The sequence below is a fragment of the Coloeus monedula genome, assembly GCF_965178545.1.
Source record: "Coloeus monedula genome assembly, chromosome: 2".
NCBI classification, from domain to species: Eukaryota; Metazoa; Chordata; class Aves; order Passeriformes; family Corvidae; genus Coloeus; species Coloeus monedula.
The window spans coordinates 16,895,876-16,907,024 of record NC_138782.1 but is presented as its reverse complement, the minus strand read 5'-3'; the positions used below and the strand labels follow the sequence as shown (position 1 = coordinate 16,907,024).

At 50.9% G+C, this 11,149-nt stretch overlaps 1 protein-coding gene across 1 annotated transcript; it reads left to right on the top strand.

Annotated features, from left to right (window-relative positions):
• Positions 1 to 7,196: 7,196 nt before the first annotated feature.
• On the top strand, positions 7,197 to 9,503 carry LOC309586220 (carbohydrate sulfotransferase 9-like; the record flags this gene model as incomplete). The annotated part of the gene is made up of 2 exons (XM_082302844.1): positions 7,197 to 7,293; positions 8,704 to 9,503. The coding sequence occupies 2 exons, from the start codon at positions 7,197 to 7,199 to the stop codon at positions 9,501 to 9,503; spliced, it is 897 nt and encodes a 298-aa protein (XP_082158970.1).
• Between the last annotated feature and the right edge of the window lie 1,646 nt (positions 9,504 to 11,149).

The following is an 11,149-nucleotide window of genomic DNA, read 5'->3' as shown; positions in this document are numbered from 1 at the left end:
GGAGAGGCTTGGGACTGGTTATTTCCACAGAATTAAAATAGATGCAGAAATGCCCAATTTACAGACAGGCAAGATTTACCAATAGAAGTAAAATAATGGGAGGAGAAGGCCATTTTTGGCTGCATTTGCCAACTTTGAATGAAGGAGGAAAGCCACTTCCCCTCTTACTTCTTTCAAAAACTCTAGGGGAAAAAAAACAATAGGAAGAGAAGTTTCTCTTTTCTTCACTTTTAGGTAAAGTGCTGAGCACTTTAGGTAAAAATAACCCCGAGAAAATTAAAAAAAAAAAAAAAATTCTGGCCGATTTTGACATCAAGAAAGGGGGTGTTGGACCCAGCTGGAGGTACAGGCTACAGTGGAGCTGCGAGTTCCTGGCGCTTTCTCACAGCACCTGCCCCAGGGTGAAGCCAGCAGAGCCACCCCAGGAGCTGCCAAGGCTCTGTGAGCCAAAAAAATTCCTCTTCCCTGACCTGCTGCAGGGCCATAGTGCCTCGAGTTCACTTCCCATTCTTCCCATTGCCTGACCGCTCCCTGTGGGACAGGCAGGTGGTGCTTTCTGAAAGCGAGTGATTTAAAAATAAATTTTAGAAAAGAAGAAAACTGGTTTGGGGTAGTTTTTGGAACCTGCATGTTGTGACTTGCCATGATGGGCTGCCCAGCTCCTGTGAAAACACCTCAAGGTATGCATTTGGTTTGCAGGAGAGGGTTGGAATAGAGGAGATGAGGGCAGAGTATCCCTCAGCTCCATGCAGGTGGACAATGGCAGGAGGCTCCAAAACCCACGAGACCCAGCCCCAGGACAAGGGGGACGCTGTGTGTGGTGTAGCCCAAATGAATCCAGTGCTCACTTGTGCTCAGACAGGGCTCGTGTTGAGGGAGGACACTCTGCCAGTCCCAGGATGGGGCTGGACACTGATCCTCACTGGCTCAGCCCCAGAGTTGCTGTCAGTCCTGTTTGCAGCTGCTAAATCCCATTCATTGCAGGGAGGTGAGAGGGAGCCAGAACAGATGGGGACACACAGGCATGACCAGCTGGGTGTCCTTGGGGGGGTTAGGCACCTGATGCCGTGGTTAGGGACGGTGGGAGCTGAGCAGAGCCAGCCCAAAGCCCTGCAGCCAAACCCCAGTGCCTCCAGTCTTTCCCCCATGCAGTGCCATGCCAGAAGGGCTGAGCTTCTGGGAAGAACACAGGAAAGCAGAATTTCAGTTTGTGGTTCACATCCCACAGACTCCAAAAACAACTTGCTGGATGGGAAGTCTGATGAGGCTACCTCCCAGTGTCCACAGCTCCACATCCCAGTGGGAGAGAAGGAGGCAGCAACATGGGGCTGGCACTGGGGACCAAGCTCTGACCTTCCTGTGCATCTGGTCCCAACCTAATGCCACCAACAGAGAAAAACCAGCCAATGCCCCTGCCATGCCCTCCCCATCTGGGCCACAGTGCCAAGGCCATCCCACACATCCCAGAAGTGGCATCAAGAGGCTTCTGGCAGCCATGCCAGGAGACCATTTGTCCCACACCATCTCTCCCCAGGAGAAGTAGTAGATGTGTCATTTTCCTTTCACAGGACACGAGCAGCCTTATCCAAATATAAACAACCTGGGAGTATTTGCCGGTTTATTGTCTGGACAAAAAAGTAAAACAAACAGACCTTAAACCCTTTTCCCCCTGCCACTTCTGGTGCAGAGTCAGGGCTGCAGGCTCCAGAGTTCCCGAAAACATTGTTCATCAGAAATAGCATCCTACTAAATCAGGTGTGGAGGTAGCCCCAGCAAGCCATGCTGCCACCTCCTCCTCCTCCACAAGTCGCTGAAAAACCAGTCAAGAGATCTCTGAATATTTAAAGAGCTGCTGTATGAATAATGGAAACAACCAGCAACTAAGAAAATGTGATAGCCTGCAGTGTCACGGGGCAGCGCTCCCTTGGGAGAGGCCAGGAACAGTGGGCAGATGTCTGGATGCATCCTCAGACAAGTTCAGCTTTCAGGAGCATCAGCAAAAGCCAGTCCCTGGCTCAAAATCTGCCTGAGAATCCATCCCCCCATGTCCAGCAACAGACACATGTGAGAGCTTTCCTCATGTGACCAGGCAGCAGCACAAAAATTTACACAAAAAGGGGAAAATGCTGCTGTAGCAAAGCAAAAGTGCTTCTCCCCCAAAGAACAGGGCAGGAACAGGGTGTGAAGCCTGGCAAAGCCATTTTGCAGTGAGAGAGTGGAGGCTCAGGAACAGAGGACCCACAGGAGACACAAGCCCAAATCCCATGAGATCCCCTCTTCCTTTGCCCATCTCCTCCCAACCCACACCTCTCCTTCCCATCAGGGACTGCAGCAGGAGATCAAAGTCTGGTTCCAATGAGTGATGTTTTACAACAGAGGTTTTCTTCCCACCATCCTGTTTTTCACTACCAGCAGCTCTTTTTCAGGAGATTCTGAGAGGTTTCAGACCCCAATCTCCTCTGGGCTGTCCCAAGCAATGCTGCTCTGGCCACCCAAGTAAAACTCTCCCATCTCTGTGAAGTTGTGGGCCAAGCAGAGGCTTTGTCCCCGTGTTGGGGGTGGTGGAGAAGTGGCTCCTGAGAACTCTTTCAGGATCCTTCTCTTACTCAGGTCCCAAAGGGAAGAACAGTCCAAAGAGCAGAGGTGTCTGCATGAAACAAAATTCACATTAAGAAATAAATGAGAAAGAAAAGCTGAAGGACTAGATTTTCCAAATTACCACACATCCAGAGGCCTTGCCTGGTTTGTCTGGGAGCACTTTGGGTTTCTCTGATGTGGCACTAAAGAGAGAGGAAGGCCAGGAGGAGCTTGGGACACAAAGCAAGACTGAGATCTGCTTGGAGAAACACTCAGTGGTAAAAGGTCCTGTGCTGTTCAGGTGGCACCACAAAGCTCCATGAGGAGATGCTGGGATGGAGGCGGTGGCTGCTGGTCCCACGGCAGGTGATGGGATGGAGGTGATGGGATGGATGGCTGCTGGTCCCACGGCAGATGATGGGATGGAGGTGATGGGATGGATGGCTGCTGGTCCCACGGCAGATGATGGGATGGAGGTGATGGGATGGAGGTGATGGGATGGAGGTGATGGGATGGAGGTGATGGGATGGGTGGCTGCTGGTCCCATGGCAAGTGATGGGATGGAGGTGATGGCTGCTGGTCCCATGGCAGGTGATGGGATAGAGGCAATGGGATGGATGGCTGCTGGTCCCATGGCAGATGATAGGAGAGAGGTGATGGCCACCTTGATGATGATGAGCATCCTTCCCCTGCACACATGGATCCAGACACGTGCTATTTTTCTATGGGATTCCCATCTGCAACTGCAGAGGATAATGGCTGTAATCCCCATATTTTTTTTAAAGTTGAGTCTCATTCAGTCCTTTGGCTCCCCCTTCCAGGAAAATGCCCTTATCCTAAATAAAGCAGGGAGAGAGAGATCCTCTGGATGGGCACATGGCAGAGGCTGCACTGCTGCCTCGTCCTCTCTTCACCACCGTTACGTGCTCTGGTTGATGTGGGCCTGGCTGAGACAATGCAAAGTTTAACAGCTTATGGAGTAATTAAGCAAAGCCTCTCAATATAGCATCACTAATTAGACAAATCCTCCCTAAACTACCAGTAGTTCATCCTGTAAAATCCTCATGTAATAGCCTTAGAAAACAATGACACGCAGTGCTGGCATTCAGCCACACAGCTCGATGGCAATTCCAAAACCACTTTGGATGTTCATGAGTCTTTTTAAAAAAAAAAAACAACAAACCAAATCTAAAATGTACATTTCCCCCAATGACTCTGCTCTGGGGCGTATTAAAAGCAGCACCTTGACTCAGCCTGCCACATAAACATCCTGCTGCCCCCGGACAGCCCAATACTGTCTTCCTCCCAGGATGAGGAGCTGAATAAGAAGTGACAATCACAGCTCCTGCCCGCAGGAAAACAGGAAGCACCAGAGTTGTACAAGCACTCCAAACATTGTCCTACCTGCTCCACTCCTTGGGTGCAATGGGAACTTGCTTTTCTTTCCTTTCCTATCAGCATTGCATAACTATTTCTGGTCCAGTGCTGCTCAGTCCCAGGATACTGCTGCGTGGGGTGGTCCCTGTGGCCTCTGGCTTCTCCCTGCCTGCCCAAACCCAGCCTGGCGCTCCCTGTCCAATGCCCAAGGACAAATGTCCACCTTCCTAACCCACTGCTAACACTGGCAGCGCTGAATGCAAGCGCTGGAGGAGATGGAGATGGACTCAGGGTGCTGGGCAGATTGGCTCACCCACATCTGGCAGGAGCTATAGTGAAGAAAATCCCAAATCCCACCAGAAAGCAGCTGAGTTGGCCAAATTTGGAAATGATCATGAGACTGAAGGAGCTGATGCTTACACACAGGCTCCAGCTCATGCACTAAAGTGCTAAACCTTGTCCCTGAGAGTAAGGTAGCCTTGTGGGTGGGTGATGGGGTGTGTGCCCCACCCTCAAAGCAAGCTGGGCAGCCAAGGTTCTCCACAGGCACACAGAGAGGAGCTCTGGGAATCCAGCGATGCGATGGAGAAGAGGCCACAAAAACCCGCTCACACCCTTGACTTTTTGGGTTGATTTCAAGGAATCCTTCCCCACTCAGTGCAATGCATCCCCAGCAAGCAGCCTGGCAGCCCTGCTCTCAGAACCATCCTTCCCAAAGACCAGAGACTTTTCACGTTAAATGATGCTCTGGGAGCAGGGAAGCTTGCTCCTCCTCCAACTGCTCCCATGTTTCTGCGAGAGATGGGCCCAAACTGGCTTGTGAAACACAGATGTCATATGCAAGTTTCCAAACAAGAAGAGGGATAAGAAAGTTTCCTCTCCGCTTTTCCTTTCCTCACAACGTAAAAACATCCCTCACCAAATGAGGCAGTGTTTGCCATCACTTTGCAAAGTTCACATTCCCACAAGGCAGGCACAAGGAGGAACAAGGGGGGGAACCATCACATCAGTGCCTGCAGGTCATGGTCACACAAGACAATACTTTGCAAAATTTGGAAGTGGGAGGAATGCGGGAAGGCTGAAGAGGAGGATGTTTATTAACATATAAGAATATCTCCAAAGGGTTTGCGTCCTGTGACGAGAAAAAGGGAGGCCAAGGCAATGTTGTTCAAGATATTGGTGGGTGAAAATCTGGAAATCCTTATTCAGGCAATCCTACTGCTGGTGTAAAAAAAAAGAAAAGGGCTTTTTCTCATATTCATGGTAGGGAGGGTTTTCCTAAATTATGGGAAGCTTCATATGAATTGCCCAACTAATTCCCTTGTGCAATTGCATTAAACAGTAGGATGTGAATGCATTTCCACGCCTGACTCAGCCTCTGTGCCCAAAAAGGCTGCTGTCTCCTTACAAGTGTATAGCAGGAAGCCTTTCAGTCCAAGAACTGCAGTCTCAGCCTTGCTGGCTGTTGCTAAGCGGTGAATGGAAGGCAAACAGGGGAAACCCAGCAGTGAGTTTCAGTGTCTACAGACACTTGAGAAAACTTGTCAGCACCAAAAAAAATTAAACGGAAATCCCAGGGGGCAAGAAAAAAATTAATTTAAAAATCACCATTTAAATGGCAGATACAAGTTAGAAGAGAGAGAGATGAAACCCTGATGTAACTTGGTTAGTTCTGTTTCCTTGCAATGCAAAGCTAATGGGGCTTTCTGCTATTTCTTTCTGCCCTTCAGACAGAGAATGTCAATTTGCTTTCACTTTATGACTGCAAATAAAAACCAGCTGCATTTCTCCCTACCCACTGCAGTTGCACTTCGGCTCACTGGGGTTGTGGTTGGGACAGTCCCTGCTGAACTGAATTTCAGTGCAGGAAGGCACATGCTGCTGCTGCTGTCTGCTACACCAAGAGCACTTGCAGAACTCCTTCTGCCCTACTATTTGTTAATCTCACCGCAGTCTCTTGATCAAAAGGACCTCCTTGCACTGGAGCTGGCTCTGCTGGCAGCTGGGCGGGCTTTGGCTGCAGCTCCCGCAGGGCCCTGCTGCTCAGGTGTGTGGCCAGGCCGCAGGTGAGGCTGCCCAAGAGCAGCTCTGGGAGCTGGGGAGGAGAAGCACTGCTGAGCACCAGTTTGGTCACCCTAACACCTGTCGGGCTGGGAGAAGCAAGATCAGCACTGCAGCTGAAAGGAAAACGAGAGTCTTCTGCTGGGAAGCGAAGCAAAGTGTGGCCATTCACTCCTGCCCCGGCATATCCTCAGCTCCTGGCTGTACCGGGCTTCTCCCAGGTTTGGGGGGCAGGTTGCAGGGACACATGCAGCGGGGTCTAGCCACAAGACCTGGAAGAAACCTCTCCTCCTCGCTGCAGAAAGGCTTTAAAAGGCACAAATGAGGCCACGGCAGCTGCGAAGTTCATCCCCTAAGCCGCAGTGGGGAAGGGCTGACAGCGCCCACATCCCTCGCCTCCACCAGCGGTGGGCAGGGCTTCCTCGGGCACAGAGCACCCTCTGCTGGGAAAGCCACGGTTGTCCAGAGAACAGCAAATCCACCCGTGGCACAGCCCTCAAGAACTCCTGGGAGGTGGGTTTCCGTCACACGGGGTGGCTCCTTGGGGAAGGGGAGGAGCAGCACATCTGCCTGCCTGCCTGCATGGGAGCACACCCCGTTTTTTTGGGCCTCTGCGCTGCCTGGTGTCTCTGCAGCAGTTGCAGATTTTAAAGAGCAAAAGGACCCAAGCCGCAGTTCCGTGCTTCCAGTGGCCCTGCCACATGACACTGGCTGTGCCCTGTCACCGTGTCACCTCCCCTGCCACAGCTTCTAGCCTGAAAGACCTCCCAGCACCACAGAGGCAAGACCCATGGCCCAGCACTCGCTTGTTCAGCCTCACTGAGTGCCAAAAACAGGGAGTATCAGGGGACCAGGGACATCTTTCCCCACGTGGCTCTGCAGGACCCTGCAGAGGAGCAGGGACGCAGAACTTGTTCCTCATAGGGAGCACTGTCACCCGACATGGCACAGACACTGAATAAAAAGGCAGATTCTGCCTCAAAATCTCACACTGTAAGCGCAGGCAGGAGGCACCCACTGTGCCTCAGGCCATTTCCCTGCCCCCAGCCGAGCTGCTGCCCAAACAGTACTTTAACCCAGCTCTGGCTGGGTGTGTTTAAGTAAACACAGGAGGTTCCCCAACACCCTTCCTTCGGGTCCCAAGTTGCTCACCAGCACTCGGCACCCAGCACACCCCAGAAATGCGCTTCCTTCCCCGCCTCGGCCTCTTGGCTGCCCTGGCCATCACCGCCTTCCTGAGCTGGAGGCTGCTTCAGACCCCGGCCCACAGCCAAGGAGGTAAGGCCTGGCCACCACGGCGATTCTGTGCCGCGAGGGAAGTGACCTGGAGCTTCTTCCAGAGGGTCTTGGTGGGCAAATGCCTACAGGACAGAAAACACCCTTTGCACAGTGTTGGTGGAGAAAGCCCTTGCTGTGGGGCCCTGCAGCTGTATGTCCTTAGTGGGGTCATTGATCTCAGGTGTGGTGGGGAAAACAGGTGTCAGGCTGCTGGAGGTGATTCCCAAATCTTTGCTAGGACAGTGAAATGCTGTTGGGAAGGTGGGAGGGAGCAGGGGCAGGGGGGTTGACGATTATTGCATTTCTTGCCTTAAAAATGCATCCCTCCGCTCCAGTTCCCATCGTTCCAGGGCAAAGTCATCACTAGATTTTGCAGACATTGTCATTCTGGGGCTGGGTGAGTTAAAGAACCACTCAGGATAGCTTCAGGCACCACTGTGTTCCTGATGTCCTTTGCCTAATTTTAACTGTGCTTCTCTGCCCTGTACAAGAACCTCCCCAAATATTTAACTTCCTGTGGACCCAGAACAAATCATCAAACTGTCTCCCCAAGGCTGCCAAATGTCTGCACTGAGCAGATGAGGCAGATGTGCTGCTGCTAAAGAAAATAAACTAACAAGGCAGGCATTAATCTTCCACATTCAAACCTACTATGGCCTTTTCACATCAAAAATAAGAAGACAGAAAAAAGCAAAGCTGAAATTTGAGAAATTAGTCAGACTCTCATAGAGTCTTTGCATTTGCTTTTGCCTTTTATATTTGCTTTTTTGTCATCTCACTTCTATTTGCTTTTTGCTTTTTATTTGCTTTTTGCCTTTTTATCTACAAGAGAAGAAATTTACATATGGGGGTGATGCAAGAAGTGATGTCATTTGGATCCCTAAGTCACCCTGAGCCAACAAGAATAATCCTTTATTTTCAGATGTATTTGATACCTGATGTCAACCCATTAACAGATGCAAAAGGGTTTGCAGGATAGCATGTATTTGTAGCTACAAACTAATTTATTACTGCCTGGTCTCAAAATATTTTTTACTCTTTGGTAAACTCACCTCTGAGATGTTCAGTTGCAAGCAAGGAGTTAAAAGCAAAAATTAGGATTTAGTGGAGAACAGGGCCTGTGGAATAAATCTATGGTTGAGATCAGTCCTCAGACATGGTGATTTGGGGAAAGGGGGTCTGAGTGTCCATAATGTCATGTGTTCATGGGGACAGAAACCCGTTTCCCAGCAAAGCCAAACTCTTTGCCAGACAAGGGTGGTCTCCCCTCTCCTACCCATATTTGTCCACATTATATCCTTTCCACACTGGAATAACTGGAGAAGAGCCTGCTACGATACCCTGTGCTGAGGGTCCTACTTAGGGCACTGTGTTCTTTCTTCACCCCCATCTCCAAATGGTGTTTCCCAGGTGACTTGGCCCCCAAGGCAAAGAAGGGCTTCACTTTGCCAGTGGACACCTTCCTTCACGTCCAGCAGATCAGGAAGAGGAGACTGAGAACTTTCTGCAGCCAAACAGGCAAAGTCACCACGCTGCTGAGCAACCAGGTCAAGAGAGCCTCCCTGCTCCCGAGTCTGAGGGTGAACACCAAGCTGGACCTCCTGTACTGCCAAGTGCCATCAACAGGGGTGGAGGAATGGCAGCAGCTTCTGCAGAAGCTAGAGGAGGCCAATGTGACACTGCCAGCGCCAGTCCCCTACCGCCGGCTGCGTGCTAAGGAGACACAGCTGAGCAAGTTCAAGCAGACGGAGATAAAGGCCATGCTGGGGTCTTACACCAAAGTGCTCTTTATCAGGGACCCTTTCCACAGGCTGATCGCCACATTCCTGCGAGGCATGGGCAGCAGCCCATCCTTCAGCAGCTTCATCCAGGAAGTCCTAGACAGTGAAATGCACAGTGGCAGCATGGCTTGGAAACCACTGGTCAGCCTGTGCCAGCCCTGCCTCATCCAGTATGACTACGTGGTGATGTTTGGCTTCCTCAGGCAGGAACTGGACCACCTGCTGCAGCGGGCTGGGCTGCCTGCAGGCAGCCTCCTCCCCGAGCTCACTGACAGCCAAGTGCAGCGGACCTACAGGTGGTTGTCAGAGCAGCTGTTCAGCGAGCTGTCTGCCCAGCAGAAGAAGCAGCTGTCTCATTTCTACCGTGGGGACCTTGCAGCTTTCCTGTTTCCTAGCAGTTTCCTGTCAGACCACCCCATCACCGCATAGACCTGGGAGAAATAGCCTGCATGGAGGAACTGCTTCAGGGAGCACTAATCCAAAAGCAAGTGCTTCAAGATACTGACAGGCCTTTGTTTCCCAGCTGCTTGCAGTGAGGTTTTCCATGTCACAGCCCAAAAGACTCATCAGAGAGCCAAGACAGACCACTGCCGGGGACAGGGGATCAAGATGGTTGAATCGTATTTAAACATAAGAAGACATATTGTGTTTAAACATATCCTGGTCAGAGCAGGCACTAGGGAAACTTGTGGCACTGGGACTTGGAAAACTGCATGAACTGAATTGTGATGGGTTAAACTGAGCAGTTTGGGGTGGGGTGGAGTGGACCTGCTGCAAACCACAGCAGCATCACCTGTGCTGTGCCCACACTGACATTTCCTATTCTGGGCTCCATGTTGGTCCAAGAGGTTTGGCAATGGCTTCTTCATGACAAGTCTCCTGACACAGGTGCAAGGAGCGCTCCCAAAGGAGCATATCACCTGGAGGCTGAGATCTGACACAGGGTGGCACACCCTCCTGGGGAACCACTGGCAGTGTTCCCAGTCTTTTCATGCTCAGGGAAGGTCAGGCCTGGCCCACTGCTTGGTCTTATCTGTTCTGTGTGAATTGTTCTTGTTTTACAGCCTCATCTCCCACGTGTTTGGGCTCAAGTGGGCCCTGGCAATGGGACCCGATGCTTGCTCCATTCACAGGTTTAGAGTTTGCCTCCCCTCCTTCCAGGGCTGACTCCAATGGGCCAAGGCCAGCTTTCAGCTCAGTGCACTAGCCCTGAGACAAGGAAGTGTCAGTGTGGACCAGGTACCACCCACAGCATCAGACAGACTGCCTTCCACCTTGTATCAGCAACTGCTGGGCCCTGCAGAGGCAGCTAGAAGCATCAGAATGCACCACTGTGCTGCTATGGAAAACAGGATGTGGCTACAAGTTCCTGCTGGCAGAGAAGCGTGAGGACTGACTCTGCTTTCTTTTGGACTTGGCTGCCAGCGTGGCCAGACAGAGGCCCAGTCTCTCCAGCTGGCTCACTGCTTCATCCAGCTGGGCAGCCCAGAGCAACCACCTGCCCTCTCCCAGCTTTGGTCACTGAGCTGATCTGACTCACAGCCCCTGGGAAGGGTCCATCTTCATCAAACAAACACAAGGATGAGCTGAATTTGTCTAGATTTCAAATCCTGACAGACTCTTACCATAGCATACTTGTTTCCAGAGTATTTAGCAGCTTTATTTTGCAATGTTGTGACATTCACAGAGAATTCCACATACATTCATGATTCCAGTTTGACAATGCTCATTAAAGAATGATGGTGAAAACTGTTGAGTTAGAACTGACCTAAAACAATTACCAAAATCTTGGCCTCCCTCTCTCACAGAAGGCCATGCAACTAATAGCATTAAGACATCTGATCAGCTGGGCTCCTTTCACACTCCCACAAACCCTCCAGCTGCAGTAATTACTATTTAAGTGCCGTTATTGTGCGCAGTACTTTATAGTCTAGCAAGATGGCATAGTTCCTCTTCTGAGGATAGACTTCTGGAAGTAGAAAAGCAGCAAATTTCCAATTATATGTCATTAAAGTAGAGTCTTGCATCCATGCTCTATTTCACTGGAAAGTACTAGAAAAGGAACATTTTTCTCT